The sequence below is a fragment of the Etheostoma spectabile genome, chromosome 3 (assembly GCF_008692095.1).
Source record: "Etheostoma spectabile isolate EspeVRDwgs_2016 chromosome 3, UIUC_Espe_1.0, whole genome shotgun sequence".
Taxonomy (NCBI): domain Eukaryota; kingdom Metazoa; phylum Chordata; class Actinopteri; order Perciformes; family Percidae; genus Etheostoma; species Etheostoma spectabile.
Window position 1 is genome coordinate 7640331 of NC_045735.1, and position 22900 is coordinate 7663230.

At 38.7% G+C, this 22900-nt stretch overlaps 2 protein-coding genes across 2 annotated transcripts in view; one reads left to right on the forward strand and one right to left on the reverse strand.

The window, feature by feature from the left end:
• The window catches only part of LOC116679175 (T-cell surface glycoprotein CD3 epsilon chain), an 8080-nt gene extending 5290 nt beyond the window's left edge, over positions 1-2790 (reverse strand). The window contains exon 1 of the mRNA XM_032508873.1: positions 2490-2790. The gene's annotated coding sequence lies outside the window, so the exon portion shown is untranslated. The remainder of the gene's footprint in view (positions 1-2489) is intronic.
• Positions 2791-2903: 113 nt separating this feature from the next.
• On the forward strand, positions 2904-20530 carry LOC116679164 (myelin protein zero-like protein 2). The gene is made up of 4 exons (XM_032508853.1): positions 2904-3174; positions 14665-14834; positions 15236-15446; positions 17208-20530. The coding sequence occupies exons 1-4, from the start codon at positions 3120-3122 to the stop codon at positions 17381-17383; spliced, it is 612 nt and encodes a 203-aa protein (XP_032364744.1). The 5' UTR covers positions 2904-3119; the 3' UTR covers positions 17384-20530.
• Positions 20531-22900: the final 2370 nt, after the last annotated feature.

A 22900-nucleotide genomic window follows, 5' to 3' on the forward strand; every position in this document is an offset into this window, starting at 1 on the left:
ACACACACACACACACACACACACACACACACACACACCCCTCCCCCCACAGGAAGCATTTTTTGAAGATTATTTCACGGTTAAACCTCAAACTTAGGGGGTATGGTGCATACATACTTCTTTATGTGAGTCCTGACTGATTGTATTTTTTTTACTAGAAACTCAAAATACATAATAGTACAATGTTTTGTATCTGTGCAAACAAGAAGGACTTGACTTTATGATTTGATTCAGTAGGTGATAAGAATCAATAACTTTATATTACTGTAAATAATACTTAATTCACTCTGATGTCAAGGCTGTTTTGTAAAGTAGAACTGATTTTGGTAATTTTACTTTTGCATGAATAGTATGTGTAGGCTATTTAAAATGTTAATTGACAGTGGTACCAGATGCTGATTGATAATTTTACTGCTGACTTTTCAGTTCATCATTTAATGACACAGCTTATTAACTTATATGTATGCAAGTTATAAATCTGACATGTAGCAGTCATATGTAAAAAGGTAAAAAACAAGATGCCCATGAACTTGGTCGATCTGATTTTTAGAGTTTTAGACCACAATTAAAGAATGTCTTTACAACGTTGTCTAGGTTGACTATTGAGATTCTATATTGATAATAGACTTTTTGAGGTCAACAAAACATTAAATGCACTTGTCATTTCACAGATACACATTTTTACTCAGTGACATTTAACTCCCAACTTTAATAAAACATGTCAGCCATAAAAGTTGAGAACTAAATACCAGCCTGTTTGATCTTCATTGACAGGCTTCAGCCTAGAACTACAGAGGTGGTGTACATCAGAGTGCAGCTCTGCCCCCAAGTGGTTTAGACTGGTAGTTCACTGGGTTATTGTTAAAAAAGCGAATAGATAAAGGAATTTCTACTTAACCATGTTGTTTTTCTGATTAACTTATTTTATGTAATTAACTTACCTTTTTAATCAAAATTGATGCTTAGGGTCAAAACAATTATGAATACAATTTTATCCAGGAGGTTTTAACATAGATTAGACATAACTTTTCCAAACCATACCATATCCCACAATATGAATCATTAAATGCCTTAAATGTTTTATTAGGGAGACTGGGTTGATTGTCACACTTTTTACTCTTGTTTAAATTGCTCATCATTTAAACATCTTTCAATAGTCATTCCTACATTGAGTGAAAGCTTAAAATCGTGCCTTGAAAATGGTATCCCTTTTATTTTCACAACGTATTGTTACAAGAAGTAATTAACCATCAGGGTTGGTTGTCCCTATGGATGTCCCTGTTGTTTGAAAAGGATACCCCATCGAGAATAGTACTAATCAATGCCCCGTGCATTTGAACCAGGCAATTATTTATTTGAAATATTTGCTATAATGAGGAGAAATAAACTAAATAGGCTATATTAATATAGCCTATTTAGTTTTGCTTGCAAAATCTAGTTGTCGTTATCTAGCGCTAGCTGATAGTAGCAATTCTAGTCTGCAACATATTTGGTCTTCATTCAGTAAACGTAACCGGTATTAGTACACAATCTTATGTGTATTGTTTTGATTACAATGTAATTACTTTACGTTGACGATTTATGTACATTTATTTCTATTTCTCAATGTTAATCACCGGCGTCTGCACAGCATCAACTGGGGTCGACATTGTTGTTTGTGTGTGTGTGTGTGTGTGTGTCTGTGTGTGTGTGTGTGTGTGTGTGTGTGTGTGATGTCAAAACCGTAACTGTGAGTATGATCTGGTACGAGTTCATGTAGTAAGTTACTGGTTGGACTGCCGTTCTAGGGCATTTTCATGGGTAGAAGGTTGTGAAAACACGAGTAACGAGTTGCCTGGAATGCAACATAAGTAGCCTACCTTTAACCCAGTCAAAAAAAGGTTAAACAAAAACATGGTGTTGGCCAATCTGATGAGGTTGTGGCAGATTCCCGCCTTTGGCTGAGACTCTATCTAATCTCTCAGAAGGAAAGCGGGAGTGTGGTTGAGAAGTTTAACGTTGGTAATTTCATGGTGAAGATTAGAACCAAAATTGAACCGTAAGCAACTAAAATTGCTGAATGTTAGAACATTGTGTCAAATTGGTCGTTTACTGTGACATATAAAGTGTCATGTTTTGTTCCATAATACTGTTGATAGTTTAAAAAAAAAACACACAAACTGACATTGGTGTGGTTTAACACTTTTGCAATCCGGGACACAATCACATTAAGGGCTGAGCCCCTCTAAAGGTCTGATCCTAGATTAGCCCCTAATCTCCACATGAGCTATGTGATAACCAACCACTAGAGCAGTGAGACAACCATCCCAACCAACCGCTTGACAAACATGTTAAGATAGCTACCACATTGCTTTCGCTTGCTAGTTTAATGCTAACTCAAATTAAAGCTATAAACTTCATTTTATTAATACATTTTTAAGTTTTAAATGACTAATAACCTACAAGACCTACTATCTACTACACATAAAAATTACAAAATATCTCCTCACCTTAATGGTTTGTGTGTGTTCCACAAAATGACCAAAGCAAAAAGATGGTAGGACGGTTTGACATCAAATTAATTGTCACAGTGCCCTCTAGTTTAGCTGTAACAGGTGTGTGACAACCCCGGTCTAGGGTGGCTATACAGTTTATGTTGTAGCCTAATTTGTGTCCTGAAACATCGATTACAAAACATTAAATAATAATTACATTATACATCCATTTACACACCCTGTATAGGCTACAACCCGAATGTGTTTGCGCAACAGCTTATGGAACTGCACATATGAACGTGTTTTACGCAGCAGCAGAACAGGTTCTGTGAGCCTCAAGGATTTACGGGTTTGGGTTTAATGTGTGAGAGAAAGATAAGAAGGCGGTCAGGAGACTGGATGACTTTGTTACTCCGCCCGAAAATGTGGTGGGAGGGTGCTGAAACGAAATGTAGGGCAGCGGCGAGTTGGGACTCGTCTTTGGCGATACAAGGTGGTGGAGAGGACTCAGCGTAACTTTATGTTTTTTTATCCCTCTCAAAGGAGAATTTACATACGTATCGGCCGGGGTTCCAGTCATTGTGAGTCTCACTGGGTTAGTTGATTCCTGATCTCTTGGTCATCGGACAGCCTGCAGTCCATCCAATGTGCGTAAAAGGGGTCTATTTCCTCACCGTCCTGTCTGGACTCGCAGCTTCAGGTGAGAGTCCAGTTTAATGTGAGTGAATAAACTGAGGTTAAAAGGTGATCTTTAGTTATTGTGGAATGTTGTTCAACTCTTTAAATGCATTTTTCATGATACAGTGCAGTGTGATGTATCAAAAACGAACGTTCCCAGAACGTTAGGAAAACCTTCCAATTAACCAACAGACAATAAAAATACAACCAAAACGAACCTTCAGGGAAAGTTCCCGCAGCCAAAAACGAACGTTCCCAGAACGTTCTGGGAACCAAATATTGTTAGCTGGGAAGTTGCCTATATTATTATGTTTTTTACCTTAGCAATCGTCAATTGTCTTCAACCAATAACACATTGTTTTGATTGCTATATCCTCCTGCGAGCCTTACCTTTCATACAGTCTGCAACAATTAAAAACAACGAGATTGCATTTTAAAACTTCCGTATATGCTATTTTAGATCTAGGTTTTCCAAAAGTACTGTTCATTGCCAGTGCTTTTTCCACATCATAGAGTGACCTTACACACGCAGGATGGTCGTTTTAGAGACGCTCCCGACAATCGAGTTTCAAAGTAATAAAAAACATCCTGATTTTCCATTTAAAGCTCCGCAGGGACCCCTAACTTCCATCTCGGCGCCCCCGTCGTGCGTCAATGTGAAGTGGAGAATTGGCACAGTGGCCCCGTGCGGATCGCTGAAAAACTCCTGTAAAACAATAACACAGTTTTACGCGGGTGACCACTTCTAGTGACTTTGCAGTAAGCTTTTACCGGCGTTAATTCCTGTTCGCATTGTGTTTTGCTTTTATGCAACCTTCACTCCTTTCCTGCCTATTAATGTGCATCCGTGTTTACGTTCACAGAGACTGTGAAGTGGCCTGCTGAACGCAGATAAATCCGCCTGCTTTCCCTTCACGGGGTCCAGGATATGCCCGTTAAATTTGTAAGATAAACACAGCCATGGGAATAAACACTAATAGATATCAGATTGGAATACATCTAATTGCTGTAATGGCACGGCTAATGGAACATGTTTTAATATCATGAATTGGCATATCAGTGGCAATTCATTCAAAAGACGCCAGGTTGTTTAACCTTGAAGTAATCTGTGTCTATCCCAGTTAAGTGGATTATATTGATTGAACATGCCCATCCGCTGCAAAAGCACCATGAGGGATTCCCTATAGTAGCAAGCTTATGTTTACAAGGAGCATGTGCCGGCTGATCAGTCATAAGTTAAAACACAGGCTGACACAGGCAGAGCAGGAGGATGACTGAATATACTGTGTGGATATAGAGGGATAGGTAATCAAATAACCGCATGTGGGGAAAACATGTTGGACCTGATTACAGCTAAGCAGCATCTGATATTTGTTATGCTGCAATCACTTCTATTGCTTTTGGCTTTATTGTGTTGGCAAAACGGAACGGCAAGATGAGACAAGCCAGTAGACTCATCGCCATTTCATGGGACATGTATGGTGTAAAATTGAAATGATTAGTGTGTGAACGATAACTCTGATTCACGATTCTCATGTGCCAAGTTTTTTCTCTCTTCAGGTACACTAAAGCAGCACACCATATTTACCCATCAGCTCTCCACTGTTTTGACATGCATTTTTCTGATAAAAAAACTGTTAGTGTTAATTTACATTCTTGCTGCTTATATTTGTAAAGGAGATAGGATATACAGTAGACCAAACTGAATAATCTCTCTCCTCCTGCTGATCCAAAAGTAATCACAAAAAGTGTTGATTTAAAACCATTTCAAAGATCCTACTCTTTTGGGTATTTTGTGAAGTGTGTCTGGAAGGGAGTTTACATAAAAAAAACACAATATAGTTTTGGGAGCAATGTTTTTCCTTTTCACAACACCAGAATGGAATTTCTTTCTAGAACAGATGGTGACCATTATCAGATTTGGACTTTTTATATTTGTGAGGTGCGCAAGATGCAATGTCAAACAGGATCAGTGAACAGCTCTTGTGTCTCATGAGTCTCATGGAATCGGAGGCACAGCACAGATCACCACCACAATAGTCAGAATAAATGCAGAACAGCTGGTCACACCAAAAAACATGTGGCCTACTGCAACATGAATTTTTCAAGAAGTCTTTCTTTTGTTATATGTCCCTTTAAAAATGTTAATATGCTTTCGAAATGATTAAAACCATGGTTGTTATAACTGTTGTGGGCCCCCAGGCAAACACTGATTTGTGCTTTGTGTACGTACTATTTCACCTAAGAAAAAAAAAAATCAAATAGTAATAATAATAAATAATATAATATATAAATAATAATTAATAATAATAGCAAATAAAATACAATAGTCATTAAGGGTCTTAAAACTTGATGTTTGATAAAACACAGGCTGACATGTAGATAGATATAAAGATAGATAGATAGACACACACTGGTTAATTAGAAAAGGAAACACACTGAAAATACTGTAAATACTAGATTAGTTTAAAGAATTTAGACCAGATTACTCCCATTTCTCCACCAAACCAGACAGGAGGCTAAAAATCGTTTCTTAAACATTTTTTCATCCCCTGATTCATCTTTTTTTTTTTTGGGCTCTACTTTAATTCCCTTTGTCTTCCTCAAACATTTTCTTCCTCAAGCCCAAGTCTGACATGCTCACATGTTGACATGTGACAACCTGTCCTGACTTACAGGTTTAGGATACACCCTTGGACACACACGTACGCTGCTTGTTTATGCTTCAGTTAAACTCTATCAGGTTTACAGTAGACAATCCGCCTCTTGGATCTGTTTTTTCTGGGATCTCTCTGCCACTACATCTCTAATCTTACCACAATAGTAAGTCAGTGTAAAAAAGCATGGCATGCGGCTTCAACGCACTGTACTGTGTTGACACACCTAGGAGGATGCCTGGCCGTAATGTTGGGTTGACAGGATTGCCTAGGAATGTGTAGTTTTTTTTTTCACCTTTATTTTTTCAGGCATGTTATTAAGAACAACTTCTTATTGTATATACAACTGCGGCCTGACAAGTGGCAAAGCCACTTAGGGAAAGGGAAGGAGGGCTAGAAAATAAAATACATTAGAAATGCATTCAGTTTAAATGAGATAAAATATGTTTTGAAATACAACACAGACAGCAATACACAAATACCAAGAGGAACACAGGTACATGGGTGACTTAGATAATACTCAATGGCGTGGTTGTATGCAAACATACACCAATCCTTAATACAGTAGGCTTAGGGCACATTTGTGAAGTGTCTGAGTTTGATGGGCCATGTGCACACTCAAATGTTCAATGCTAATCTGAATCTGTGCAAATGCATAACTGCATATTTGTGAACATGGGTTTCTATTTGAGTAGTCACATCCTTACACACTCTGTTGCCTCTTTCTCAAGATGTTTAGAGTTAGGGTAAACAAGTAGATCTTCCAGCTTAAGCAACACCTCCTCCAGGTTTATGGAATACGGAATACATCAACAGAATACCAGCAGTTCTTTCTGAGACATCTGACCTGCAGGAAGCACATTTTATAATTATATGCCATCAGTAAAATCATGGGTGATTATATGCAGAGTCATGATGAAATAATTAATTTTCTTTATCCTTGTTATGTAAGCTGCCTTTCATATGTACTCAGGTATATCCAGCCATTGCTATTTAAAATGCTGACTTAAATAAATTTACTCTTCTCTATATTGAAAGAGTTGTTGAGGCTGCTACTTATCCCATTTATCTGATACTAACTGTACTGTATTCATTCATGGTTTAGTGTACTGCACACTGCTGCAGCTCCTCTTTTCACCCTCCGTGTTGAGCTCTCTGTTTTAGTTACAGAGTGAGGCATCACACTTATTCTATGTTTGTCGGGAGTCGCACATACGCAGTAACTAGGTAAGCACTGCTAGCTAGTCCGAAGCACAGTATGAGGGCGTGCCACGCTAGTAGCTAGGCGAGCATTAAAACGTGTTACAAAGTAAAGGCTGGACTACAATAGAGCTGTTTGGAGCAGTTTGTAAACGGTGTTTTCTGTTGGAGATGATAATTCCCTTTGGGGTGGACTTTGGGCTTTTTTATGTTGTACACCTATAACATGCATACATATATATATATATATATATATATATATATATATATATGTATATATGTACTGTATATATAATACAATAAAAGAAAAGGAAGAAGCATACAGCATAATACGAGCACTTTAAAATCTGTTTCTCTCTTTCAAACTCTGTGCTGACTAATTTGGAATTTAGAGAGGAGTCACAAAATCTAAAGTTTGTAAAAGCGTACATTAGCCACTAAAAGCTACTGGTCATTGAGTCATACAAGGCCTGCGGCTATATCAACAAAAAAAAACTAATGTAATGTGTTGTAGTCTTGCTTTAAAAAAGCTTCCTTCAGAGCCACAGATGAAATTACACAATTTCGTTTTACACAATTGTTTCACAGGCTGGGTAGAAGTTTTTGTAAACTGGTCTTTATATGTGAAATTGCTGCCCTTTTAAGGTGGAAAGCAAAGTGCAGATGCCTGTACCTCCTTCACAGTGTTTCTGGTCTGTGTATGTCATTTGCTAACTATTCATCTGCTCAGGGACAGATGTGGAATTCACAGTGGGACTGGATTCAGTTTGACTCCACACCCTTGCAGGACATTAAACATACGGCTTAGACTAGCTTTGTAGCAAATATGTGGTTGTCGTTTGAGGGTTGGACCGTCCTTACAACAGAAGCCTGTGGGTGTGTTGAATCAAAACGTACGCGTTGGACCCCCATCAGGAGTTTGTAATCCCAGGGAGAAGTTGTTGAGTCAGCTATGAGGTGGGAGTGGAAGAGGTTTGATAGATTAAACTCTTATCCTCACTCACCCACTACACATGTTCTCTGGTCGCCTGATGAATTACAATTGTCCTGGAGGAAGCAGGAGGGGGGAAAAAGAATCAGAGGAAGAAAAAGTTAGAAAGAGAGATTGATGCTTGGTCTGTGTTTGGACTGACCTTTAGAGAGTATTCAAGCATATCAAAACTATGTTTGAATACTCTCTAAAGGTCAGTACTTTTCTACAAAACTAAAAAGTTTGTTACTGTTCATTTGTCTATAGAGTTAAAAGCAGATTAAGAATAATAAATGCAGTATCTACATAGCAATTTGTGACATTGTCATACATGAAATGAAAAGAGGGATTCCCCATAAATCAAGTTAATGAAAGCTTTTAGATTTGCTGTTCCAAACACCCGGTGTCTGGTACATCTCTCTGGTAGTGAATTAAACATTTCATACTTCAGCTTTGTTTGGAGTAGTAGGCTTATTAAGCAAAGATAGTCGCCACGGATGAAATAAAACAGCGCCACCTGCAGAAAGTCAAACTCCTTTAACAGAACCAACCGGTCCTCATTCCCAACATCGTCACAACGGTTAAAAATGATAAAATCAGAAAGCAGCAATTTTACAGATAAAGATTTGTCGTGTTAAGAGAAGAGAGCAACCCTTAGTATTTATGCTCTGGTATGCCCACATATTAACTTTCATCACACATTACATAACAACAAAATGGATATCTGAATATTACTCCTATATGTGATAGCTTGCAAAAACATGTGCATAAATCCACTGCTTTAACAGCCAGTGGTGTTGGAAGATGGAAGCCCTGGTTTGCAGTCGGTCTTCATCCCAAAGGCTCTTTGCAGTACTGTCAATTTTTTCTTGGGGAAACCATTTCATTATCAACCTGGCTTTGTGCACTTATGCATTGTCATGTTGCAACAGGAAAAGACCTTCCCTAAACTGTTGACACAAGCAAACTATTGTACACATTTATTTTTATGCTGTAGCATAAATATTTCCTTAAACTGGGAGTAAGGGGCCCAAACCGTGATAACAACCCCAAAACAAAAGCACAAATCAACATACCTTTGGGCCGCACATTTTATTTACTTACACTCACTTTTATTTACACCACTCAACACTTACACTCCTCAATTCGGTGTCCTCCTCATGTGTGAAGACACTGTTACCTGAACCTGCTATTCCCAGCCTTCAGTCCAGCCCTGCATGAAAGACAGTCCTTGTTAATAAAAAAAGAAAACCAAACGGGGCTTGTGAAACCTCTCACAAAGAAGAGAAGAGGCTCTTTGTAACCCACTGAGCACTTTGTGTGTTTGGTCCTTTCCTAGGTATTTCCTCCATAACCGGTGCAACAGAGAATCAGGTTTCCTTTGGTGGTCCCTTTGTTTCTGAGCCATAATGAAGAGAGGAAAGGCACAAACACACACCGTTCTCGGAAATAATGTAATGAAACCAATTTCCTGATTCAGAGTCTTGCCAACTGCTTGATTTCTCCTGCAGTGTTTTCTCCATTCTCTTAAAGTCCAAGGTCTACACAAAAGGACTTAAACAGTGATTGGTATTTCTACTGATGAACTGTTTGGTCATTGATATTAATACTTTTGACCAAAAACAGCTTGGTTCCCTCTGCTGGCCCTTTGTTGTTTTTATTTATGAGCAACTGCATCAAAAATCTCTCAAAACAAGTCAACAGGAAAACATTGATAAAGATTTGGATTTTTCAGTAAGGCAATCATAGTTTGTTCATTCTACGGATTTTTTTTACGATATTTAAAGAAAATATTCAGATAACCAATGCTTGGTACAGTAATAGTTAATACCTCTCTGCAGTGTGAAACACACCCTGACTGGCCTGAAAATGCAAAGGTTTTAGAGAAACCACCATTGGCAAAGATAATGAATCCAATGAGACGTTTCTGTTTGTTGTTTCTGTTTGATTTTAAAGTGGGGTTTAAAGGTAGGTCATTGTCTGAAGAAGAAATCATTATTTTTTTGATTTTTTGAACATATCCGAGGATTGGAGGCTGCTTCTTTTTTTCCCTTTCTAAAACCAAAAACACAGAAGCAAAAGTGACGTAAAGTGAAGTAAAGGAATAAACACTGTGTTTATTTGATCCAACATGATCTGCTAGCATTAGCATGTTCGGCTAATAGCTTACTAACTGAGTGTCACTGTTTTCATTAACTAATTTGTGGGACCTGTTAGGGCACAGCCAGTGCCTGTCAGTGTGTGGAAGCTGGTCCTGGATTCTGTTAGACCTAGCAGCTCTGCTCTTTTGTGGATATGGGGAAGTTTATACTCCAACAACACCAAACAAACTCATTACCTGAGATACACGCATTCCTCATCTTGAAGCCTTTTCTCTTGTAATGTTAGTAAAGTGAAAACGTACTGTTTGAAAATGCTAACAATAATATATCAATCTAACTGCCAATCTCTATTTTGCTTCTGCCATGCATTTTTCGTTATCATACCTATGATACTAACTAGCTGTACATTGTAAAGCAAGAACATTGCTGGATTAACATTGCTGTATCACCATTCTTCATGGATGATAAACTGGAGGGGATGACGATGTTTTACCTGGGACCTCTCCTGGGGTCCTTTAGCACAATATCATGTATCCAACCAACAAGTGTAAAATGAAGACGTTTTTAAAAGATTCTGGTTTTAAAACAAGACAGCTGAAATATATATACAAAAAAATGCATATACACTACATCTAGCAACGTGAGACTAAAGACACTATAAAGCATGACATAGGTTAGGCAGTTTTAAACCTGCCTTGCCTGCACTCTTTGACATTTTGTGAAATATTACATGGACAGGTCAAACACTACTTGATATTTTTTTGCCTGTTTGGAAGTCTTTTATGCAATCTTGGGATGACTGCCAAGCCAAGCATACCTAATTACATTTGAGTGGGCTTGGTTTCATTATTGTACAGTAGTATTTTCCTTCTTTTGCTTCAGACAGGGTCAAGGGACCAGTGCAGATTGTACCAAGTAGTGTTGACAGGTAGAAACAAGTGCATTAAAGGTTCAACAAGTTCACTTTTTTGTGATGTATTGGACATATTGACAGATATTATGGACTAATGCCAACAATGGTAGTACATCAAATAGAAATTGTTTGTGTGGACTTTTGCCTACAGTAAGTACTCTGTGCACATATTTTAAACATAATTAGGATGAAATCATATATTTGGACGCACTCTGGCCCTTCTCTTTTCTGTAGGGTACATAGCTCCACATTAACAACCCGTGAAAGCTCTCTCTCTCTGTGTGTTTGGATGCTGGGTGTGGTCAGCATAGTCCGGCAGGATGTTTAGACATAACAAGCGACTTAGACTAGACAGACAGACATGTCCGATTAGAAAAATGGACAGACAAACAAGCAAACAACACTATTACCCTATCTCCTCCTTACAAAATGCAATTGTGTAGAGAAGTACATTTCTCATAATTTTGGTATTCTCTTGCTCCATCTATACTGCACTCAGTCCTTCATCTACTCAATCATCTTGCTCTTGGTCTTTCATCACTTCAGTCACTCTCTCATTTCTGCTTGTTTACCTCTTGTCTCTCTTTCTCTAAATGAGTACAATTCTGCACTTCACTCATGTAATGGCATGCCTACTCCTCAGTTATTAGTGCCTGCTAATGACCAATTAAATAGTGATCATGTACTTTTAGCCACAGGGACAAATTACTACTGTAATTGAGGCACTGTACATAGCCTTAAATGGGCTGTCGTTATGCTAATATTCATTCTGCCTTCAAAAAGGGCTAATTAACCTTAATTCTTAATCAGCTCAGCTTACATCAAAGGACAGATTAGTTGAAAGCGTTTTAATTGTATTGTTGAAAGAAACCTAGTAACGCCTATTTAAATTTCTGTAATGTACTGTAAATAAATAAGAAGAAATTTGGAAATGAGGTGTTATGGCGTGGATGATTTGCTTTCTCTCCTGATGTATGATGAATCATTTCAGCATGATGTTAAAAGAGGCATTTAGACATATTGTTCAGCTAGTTCAACTATTTTATCAAAAATAGTAGTTAGTTAGTTTTGTCATGTGGCACATACTCTACTGGGTGTGCTAGAGGTTGGCCCCCCAATGACAGTGTTAGCATTGTATAATGTATAATGTTGTAAAAAATATTTACCATGTTCCCATTTTTAATGTAGCATTTTAGCATACTAGCATTTTTTAATAAGCACTAAACAAAAGTACAGCTGAGGCTAATGGGAATTAGTTTTACAGCTATTTAATGTGATATACTTGTGGCGCTAGATGAATCACCGTTTGATTTTCTGGGGACCATAAATGTCTGTGCATCATTTTATGGGAATGCATCCAACAGTTATGTGCTATTTCAGTCTGGACCACAGTTAGGAAGCTATTTCCTGACCAACACTGCTATTCTAAATTAAAAAAACATGTATTCTCTTAGTTTGAAATAGGACACATGTTTGTTGTCAGGAGTGGTCATCCATTTCACCTCTTTCTCTTTGTCATCCTTCACATGAAAATGGTGTATAAGACCTTTACCTGGTGGCTTGAACTCCTCGGGCACACACACACACACACACACACACACACACACACACACACACACACACACACACAAACCGGAGAGGGAGTTATTACTGGCAGTGCTGATACAGCCAGCACTGATGGTATCTGCATAATGAATATCCAAAACACAGGGAGTTTAATCCACTAACATCAGTGTTACCATACTTAGCAAGGTAGAGGAGAAATGAGGGAATGGTGGCAGGAGAGGGAATGTTTTGAAGTCCATCCATCAAAGCAATATTGTGTAATATAAAAAGTGTTGGTTATCAATGCAAGTTGAGGCTTATTTTAAAGATGCAATCTCACTGCAATATTGTGTATTTTTATTCAATAAAAATTCAATTTTCTGTCTAAAAAAGACCAGACAATTTTGAAAGATGGACATTTCTTGTAGTGTACTCTGTCTGTATTGCTTACTCCTCCCAGGTGTCATCAGGCTCATTTAAAATACATTAGGCTGTTAGAGCTCTGGTGTCTGGTCATCCCACTCTCTCATCTCAACCCACAGGGAATTCTTTCCAGAGTGATGAGGAACAGAACATACTGCCTAAGGAGCCAAGCCCCTGCTGACATTTTCCCAAAGTAACGTTATGGTTCAATTTTCCTTCCTTGAACCTTTCTTATTTCTATGCCTTAAGCCTTTAACTGCCATTCAACAGAGGGAAAACCCACCTCTAGTCACCTAAATTCACATTTTAAATAACAGAATAAAGTGTAATACTTTCAAGGTTTAAAATTGTATTTAAAATCCTAAATATTTAGGATATAATTCAATCATAGTAAGCATTGGGAAATGGCTGCAGACGCCATTAATAATTGACAGCTAGAGGTTACATCTCATGCATTTTACATCAGACTACAGTTTAACCATGATGCTAGGGGATTGCATCCACAAAAGAAAATGATTTCATATATAAAACTGAGGCCCGGGATGAGGCGTGCACTAAGGTGATCCATCGAGCCACAGACAGCTCCTCTGTCAGATTGAAATATCTACGATGGCCAAGTCTTTGGCTCGTTCTGCAGGGTGCTCATATGGAGTGTGCTAATGACGTTAGGACAAGTCTTTGCTACACTGAGCACTGTGGCTACAGTCTGACGGTCTGCTGTGTGCGTGGGCATTGGCTTTCATAAGGCTAGACATGGCTCCTGATATTACTTGTGTATGTAGAGCTCTTTTTATAAATAGATCAGGTAATTTTAGACTAGACAGACTGTACGTAAACCTTCACAAAGACTTAGACTACTACACACACACTCACTGGGTTGCTTTAGAATAAGGTTGGATCATCCTCTATAAACAAGAGTCTGCAATCTCGTGAAGAGGGAGACGTGATTGGCTGGTTCTTGATGTGATGGTCACCGGCTGCCAGACAAGAACTCGTCATCAAACATGTCTTTGTCTTAGACAGTGTATGTGTGTGCCGGTGCATGGTATGTGTGTGTGTGTATCAGCGCTAACTCCATTCTGGGGAGCTCCATCCATCATTCTGTTGAAGTGCCAAATCGTTGCCAATATCCCTCTTCGCTCCAGTCCATTCATTTTCCATCTAATAGGTCTACCACGTACTGTAAAGATTGATATAGTCCATATCTATATAATATACAGCATGCTCTCAATTTTAGCCCTGTCTCAGCTGCAGTACTGTAGCTTAAGTGCCTATTATTCATTTAATGTCACAGTTTTGGTCTACTGATCTAAAATCAGTTTGGACTTTCAGGATTTCATAAAGCAGATGTTAACTTACTGACTCACTCGCAGATCAAATCTCATACTTTCAGCATTTGAACCAATCTGTGGGATTTCAGCATAAACTGCAATATATATATTCTGATACAGTTAGTGACAACATAGAGATTGTTCTTGCAGCAGAGGTAGGGTAACTGGGTGCATTGTATGTCCTCACTAGGCAGGAATTTACTGATGAGGGTGAATTCATACTATGTCTGTTGCATTGTATTTTTGTCTACAGTATGTATGTGTTTGTTTCAAAAATCCATTGATCTAAATATTGATTTGACTCTGTATGCCATGCATTCTACTTTTTAAAGTGATCTCTGCTGCCGTGGCGTATGATTTAAATGTTGCAGGCGTGCTGCAGGTTAGCGGAATGCGTATATACACATCTGGGAATATGGAGGCGGTCAACGGGACAGATGTTCGTCTGAAGTGCACATTCCAGAGTTCCTCTCCCATCAACCCCAACGCCATCATCATCTCATGGAGCTTCAGACCCCTCAATCTAGACCAAGAAGAGTCGGTGAGTGTGTGTGTCTGTGTGTTTGCGAGCAAGTGACATCAAACCTTAAACCTCCTTCATTGTGTCAGGGAGCATCCACCCCCATAGCCAACAGAGAGCGGAATCTATGAGTCATGCAACTCATTACAGAGCGCCTGAGCCAGCCTGTGTGTGTGTGTGTGTGTGTGTGTGTGTGTGTGTGTGTGTGTGCGTGTGTGTGTGTGTGTGTGTGTGTGCATATTGAACATAGAGAGAAAAAGATGCAGCAGGCTGGGGTTTATGTCTTGTCTTTCTTTCTCTATGAGAATAAAATACTTTCTTTCTCCAGACTCAGTTGGGTTTGGCTTTCTATCTGTGACAATCCAACCAATCAAATCCATTATTGCTCCAACCAAATCTATTTATCAATTTTTTCCTTTTAGGTGTTCCACTATCAGCAGAAACCATACCCTCCTTTAGAGGGCCCTTTCAGGAAACGTGTCGTTTGGGCCGGTGATGTCATGGGCCGTGACGCTTCCATCATACTTCAACAGGTCAAGTTTACCTACAACGGCACTTACATCTGCCAGGTCAAGAATCCGCCAGATGTCCACGGCATGGTTGGAAAGATTCGACTCAGTGTCGTCACCACAGGTCAGCACTTTGTTCGTCAGACAAAACATTTCTTTATATGGTATATCATGAATATATAAGTGTTTTTTAATGTGCCTCTAAAAACCATCCACTTAATTTTAACACTTGCTGAAACCATAGACTGTATATCAATGGACAAGGCATCCGGTTCGGCAAAGTTCTACAAATGCTGACGTGCCTTAAACCTGCATTCTATCTGAATTACAGCAGGTGGCGACACGCCAGGTTGCAAAAGCAGGTCGATTTCTGTACAAAACCGGTTTCTATGACAAAATGACCCACTTCTCACTTGATTTATTATCTCAGTAAACATTTTCATAATGCGTTTATGGTCTCAATCGCTAGTTTTAAGTCTTCTGCAACACTGAATAATGTTAATTTTTTGTTTAATTATGGTTTCCTTTATTTTAAAATCGGCGAAAAAGCAGGGGGGGGGGGGTTTAGGGCATGGCTATGGAGTGATTGCCAGTGAAAGTGTGTAATGTAACGTAGAGTGTAAGCAGTTCCCTCCTCACTTCTCTCTCCGAAATATATTCATATTCACACATTCACAACCAGGATGGCTGCGTACTTGATGATGGATAGCAGATCTCCATAAACCCTAGGGTGACATCACACACGCGGATAGGATTTAATTGAAGGACATTATTCTTAGAACGTATGTTGTATGCTATGAAAGTTACTTTAGAATTGGCACATTTTATTTGAAAATAATGCATATGTTCCAGACATAGTGATTAATCAAATCAAATCAATATTACTGATTATGAGATGTATTATTTAGATATTTTATAGTTTACTCTGGCTTCCTGAGTGACCTAGACAATCAGAACTATGTTTGTATGTTTATACTTTGTATAACTATTGAAACAGAAAACATGTGAATAACAAGAGTCAACAGTAAGCTAATAGTTCTGTGAGGATATACTTAGGCACAGTGATGCTTTGAGCTAAATGGTCATGTCAACAAGCTTATGTTTATCAGTTATATAAAATGCTGTTGAGGCTAATTTTGAGATTTTTTTTATTTTTTTTTACCCGATAATGGCAGATACAGGAAGCTTTGAATAAATAATCCTGTGTGGGACATGAATCTGTGTACCAGTTGATTGCAATTATTATAATCAACCAATAGTTGTTGAGTCATTTTATTCAAACTCACAGTTAATAGGATAAAACCTATGGCAACCATGGATATTTAATACCCATTCATCCAGCCAATGATGAGATATTTTGCAGGATAAGTGGAAACTTAGACACACTGTATCAGTAGGATTTATCCTCTGGGTACCACAAATGTTTTTGTTTTTGTTTTGTTTTTACAAAAGTTTCAATCCATCCAATAGTTTTTGAAATATTTCAAACCATGAATAGGAATTTTAAAGTGGCAAGTTGGTAGGATTCTCCTGGGGACCATGTATATATATTTTAAATATCAGGGCAATCCTTGTGGTAGTTGTAAAGACATATCACTAAAAGCCAAAAACGTTAGGTGATGAAAGGTTAAATGTCCAACAAAGTCATCTCCATCCCCTGGGGACCATGAATGTCTGCGATCTGACAGCCAGACTGATTTTCCATCCCCTACACCCACACCATGGGCATCTCTAACGATGAAAATATGCTTTTTTAATTATAACAGCTTACAACAGACACACAGTTACAAATGCATAATGCCTTTGAGCAGTGTTGATATTTTATCAAGGTTTTATCAAGCAAGCACACTCAGTCTGCATTCCTGAATGTCCTTCTCACCCACAGCCTCTTTCTCCGAACTTCTCCTTCTGGCGTTGGCCATCGGGGGTGGTATTTCTGCTGTGGTCATCCTCCTCATCATCATTGTGTCCTGCAGGCGGTGCAAGAAGAGGAGACAGGGAGAGCGGGAAGGGAATGAGGAGGCTCCCCGCAAAGAAAGAAAAGATCCCACTGTGTGGTAAGACCAAGAGAAAGACAGAGAGAGAGGAACAGGGGGATTGAGAGAGGAACAGAAGAATCACCCACTTCCTCTCTCGCTCTCCGTTTAACTCTGGGGTTCGGGGCATGTGGCGTTCCTTCTTGGGGCCAGTTCTTTTTCTACTGGACGTTTCACTTCCTCCCTCCTCTCAACCGCGGTCTTTGAATCCCAAACCTTGACTAGTTTATGCGCAGCTGTCATTAACCAGAGATGCATTTGGAATGTTTCTTTGTATAGGAAGCTGTCCATACAGAACTTTAGCCAGATTACTGTGTAGCCTTCATGATATCACAGTGTGCCTTTCATTTCTGGAGAGAAACAACTGTTCATCTTTTCCTCTTCACCTAAATGGGCTTCCAAGCACATTTCCTGTTTGGAGTAAATGTTTTGATGATGTAGAGATCGAACAATGGTGTATTCCTGCTGTTTTCTTGTCTACTAATACATTTCAAACTCAAACATACCACAGCAGTACAAGCCACATGTTTTGCTGCTACATTGCTTCAACAAACAATATGATCTGTGGAACAATGAATGAGCACCTCCCTAACTTCCATTGAAAATGTGTTACCACATGATGGAAACATTATGAAACCCCATACATGTCGGGGATCTGTATCTATCAGCCCTCATTTCAAAGGTTGTATATATCACCTGTCTGATCCACTTCTGAATCCACAGGATGATGATGGTGTGCCTTTCCTTTTTTTAGTTCTACTACTGAAGTTGTGTTGCTGTATTTCTGAGATTATGTGCTGTTATTAACCTGATGTTGAGACAGAAATAATCAAGGTGCTATCAAATAATCCAAACCTGTTGGATAGCACTTGGTAGAAACAGACATTTCCTACAGTAGTTACATGCAATTTCAATTCTAAATTTTATTGACAAAGTGGCAAATGGTTTTTATCAACCCATAGCCAATGGCCAATGTTTGTTTTGAACAATAAGCTGTTTTTTCAAAAGTGTCTTTTATCTCTTTCTCTCTTGGGTTTTCAGATCTCTCTGTAATAGGTGCCATAACTAGTTACTGTCACCACAGTGTTGCAATACCGCAACTCACTGTATTCGGCAAATGTTAAAAGCCAAGTTCCTCAAGGAAAAGTTGCCTGTTTTGCTTTCATCTTGATCGATCAGATTTAGTCAGACTTTAAACCGAAGCTATCACTGAAAAAGTTGGCAAAGGAAGCACATATTTCTATCTAATCTTTGCTCTCAACTTGGGACAACTTAATCATGTGTGACACCAACCCTTTGTCCTTTGTCCTTGCTGTGTTTGTGTTGTCTATTCGTCTTTGTCCTGTCCCCATTGTGTGTGACTTATGCACATGCATAAACATAAATAATTAACAAATGTGTCATGCATGAATTCAAATCCTGCTCCCGTGTGTGTGTGTGTGTGTGTGTGCTATTTTGCTCCCCCTTTGTGCATGTCTCTTCTCTGTGTGCGTGTGTGTCCCAGCCACCCATTAAGGGACGTCCAACTCTACCTATCAGAGACAACCATAGAGATTGGCAGTTCTTAAGGCATGATCTCAGACCCTAGCATCAAAAAATCAAGCTCCTCAGAAGACAAAGGCTTGAGCCAAGTTGACGACAACGACAACTATGACTCCGACCGGGACAGACAGGCACTCAGAAACACTGAAGCCAACCAGAAAGCGCACTAGAGAGATCCCCAGAGTGCACACGTGGATTCTTTTTCATTGTTCTCCCGAGTGGAGATGAAAAAAGCGTTGCTACTGCTACTGCTGCTGCTGCTGCTGCTGCTGCTGCTGTGCCAAAAACCATCACATTGATGAAGAATGGGAGAACAAACTGAAAGAAAGTTTTGTTTTAAAGTTTTCAAATAGGAACAAAGAGATAGAGCAACGATGATCAAGTCTTTGAAACACAGATCATCCTCAAAAGAAGTGTAACTTTACTTTTGTGAGAGCTTAGAACTATTCATAATACGATATATATATATATATATATAAATATATATATAATAAGGGGAGGAAATGTTCAATTTAACCTGCAGTGCTTTGGAAAAGATAGGCATTGTCATCTAGAAGCTGACTTGGCTACTGTCCTGAAGGGACAGTGGGACAATTTGTGCTCAATAACTTTCTGTTGACTTAGACATGGATTTTGTTAGGTGTGCGAAGTCAGTAGCAAAATCAACTGCAACATGCAACTGAAAGTAGTCAGAATGAGGACGTTTTTGAGAGTGCCTAACATTTGCAAACCCTTTGCAAAATGACTTAGCACAGTATCAACATGTAGAACATGTGGGATCATCTTTCATATAGTTTTACAATTCAATGCTGTAAGGATAATGTAGGTCTTGCATTTCAATCAGTTATCTTAGCTATAATACCTGCCAGTCTTAGAGCTCTTGTTAAACGCAGTGTTATGCTCCAACTAAAGGCTGAGGGGCTATTGTCACTTCACATAACTTGGATAAAAAAGCATAAATGTGATGTTGCTGTCATTAAGTATGAAGGCCAAATACCAGGTAGCAAGCAACCACATGCACGCCGTACCTGTCCTGAGTGTTGTGTTGGCGCGCACAGTTAGATCTGAAAACCCTTTGATTACAAAATGTCCTTGAGAGCATGTTTTCTCTCTGTGTGTCTGTGAATGCATCACGTCTACTAACAATTGATTGTAACACCTGTTTTTCTTACGTTTTATGAGATAATTTTGTACTTCTGATGTAACACTGAGCAAAATGTTAATAGATTTTTTATTTTTTAGATAATGCCAGAAGTATTTTATAACATTGTTTAAAATGTCACTGTTTGTGTTTGTTATAGAGCTTTTATATAATGAAAATGATTTTCTAATAAAAATGCCTTTACAGTAAATGTTTACCACATTGGGTCGCATCAAAATTTCACCCCACAAAGGTAATCTGGGCAGACACTAGCTGGCCAATAAAGAAATACAAACAAATAATCACACGTAAATTGAAAATATTTAAGAAAACTCATCTATTATGTAAGAAAGAAATCTTGTCATTCATCATTTATTATGCATCATTATCTTTAATGCACTGCCTCCAGTGCTTATGGTGTGCCTGTCTGCATAGTCTGTCACTTGTTTACCTGTATGCATTACTGCAGTAAATCATTGTTTAATTTGTTTCCAGTCTAATGTGCTAATGCACTCCTTTGTGACTGCAGTCTGGGTTTGCTTATTTGTTGGATGAGTATGTTCATGACAATGCATATGTTATACTCTATATATCTATCTATCTATCTATCTATCTATCTATCTATCTATCTATCTATCTATCTATCTATCTATCTATCTATCTATCTATCTATCTATCTGTGTGTGTGTGTGTGCGTGTGTGTGTGTGTGTGTGTGTGGGGGGGGTCAGGGCTATTTGTGTGCATTGATCAAAGTCTATCCCCGTGGGTGCAGCTTTAGTTACTGACTGACAGACCTAAAATGTGTCTGTGTGTGTGTTTTTGTGTGTGCGTGCGTGCGTGCGTGCGTGCGTGCATGTGTTTGGTAGAGGGTGGAGCATGTTTGACTAACACTAAAAAGAGGGACAGGGTGGATGGGAGACAGAGTCTGTTTAACCAAGCTAAATAATTACATTTTGTTGTAAAGAAAGACCGCTAGTGTTGAACTGATAAAACAACAGTGGGGTCTTTAGATAATCTTGTTTGTATCACCACAGTGTTTGTTAATCAATCTTTGCAGAGCTTAGACATTGGCCCCAAAATAATTCTAACACTTCAGTAAGTCTGGGTGTGGAAATAACCATGTGCAGGGCTTACTGTATAATAGATTATTATAACTGTAGATGTTGCTATACTCAGCAACAATATGAGTCACATATGGTAATTTATTCTAGCACAGCCTAGAAATGAATTTGATATCAGAACATTTTCAATCTTAAACATTTAATCATCAGACCTTTGCAATGTAAAAAAAGCAGATACGCTATTTTCTCCAGTGACAGCATTGTGAATAGACCAGAACACACACAACACCTTTTTCATTTGGAGGAATGTTTTCTTGACTGTAGCTATGCTATCAGCACTGCTATTCCTCTCTCCACCCAGACAAAAGGAACCACATCTTAATCCTGCAAGTTCATGCTTGTTCTCTGGTGGTTGCCAAAAGGCAAACATAGGAAAGTGTTGGGGAAAAAAATAAATAAATTAAACATTTGATGCAGCGGAGCAATCGGCTGAATCCCCAATTATATATTCGCTGTTGTTCCCAACACCTCCACCTCCTCCTGCTAATGGGTTTCCTTTTTCCTTTTCCAAATAAAAAAAGAAACATATTGAATGTTGACATTAACTGTTTGAAATAGTTTCTGCTTGAGTCCAGACTGACTTGTTTATGTATCATCTGTCTGTCCTACTGCTGCTGTCTGTTCTCAACCTTTCTTTCCATAGACTTATTTAATAAGCCATTTTCTACTGCAATATTGTCAAAATCATTACTGTGACACACACAAATCAATTCTGTAAAGAATAAACTAATTTGGGGTTTGTTTGTTGAAGAAATGCAAGGAAACATTGCGTGCTATCTTTCCCAATGAGGACATTAGTTCTGTCTTTATCACTCTTTTTCCCACTTTTTTTTTTACAGTTTCTGTCTTGTTTCATCTGTCTATTTTCAGTTTGCATTCAACACCTTTGGATAGTACCTGGCACAGTAATGTGGAGATGTACTAAATTGCTTTATGCATACTGACTCACACACACACACACACAAACACACACACACACAACCTCACTTTAAATGGTAAATGGGTTAAAATTATATAATAACTTTCTACTTTACTTTACCTGACAATGTGCCTCTCATTCACCTATTCATAGATTCAGTGTCTTGCTCAGGGACACTTCACATTAAAGGATGATCCGCTCTATCCCCTGAGCCATACTGTGGCTAATGTGGTGCTATACTTCACATACAAAAGTTTTCTCTGTATGTGAAACCTTTAAAATACAGTATAGTGGAGTTTAGCAGATAGGACTTTTCATCAACTATTCAGTGCATAGAGTGCATATAAACTGATGAAAAACCAAAGGACTCACATTTTTGGCTTTTTGGCTGTAAGATAATGGTTACATACACCGTCTGGCCCCAACAATTTAAATCACCTTGCGTAATTAGCCCCCTTCAGTGTTGACAACAGAAGAAGAGGTCTCTTGTTGACCAGAGTCGCCAGTCAGAAAGTGGGGAGAGCCTTCATTGTGACTGAAAAGATTTCAACTGAAACTGAGACCACACTACTGTACCAAGACAGAGAGCCCCTGTATTCACACTCACACACACACACACCACAATGTAATGGTGTGTATTTATGTGAGTGTGAGTGTGTATGTGATGTGTGTGTGTGTTTGTGTGTGTGTGTGTGTGTGTGTGTGTGTGTGTGTGTGTGTGTGTGTGTGTGAAAGTACCCAGGTACAGTAAGAGGCATAAAACGTATTTTCCAACAGAGCATTGGGAGCCTCCATCAAACTCAAGCGGATTATATAAT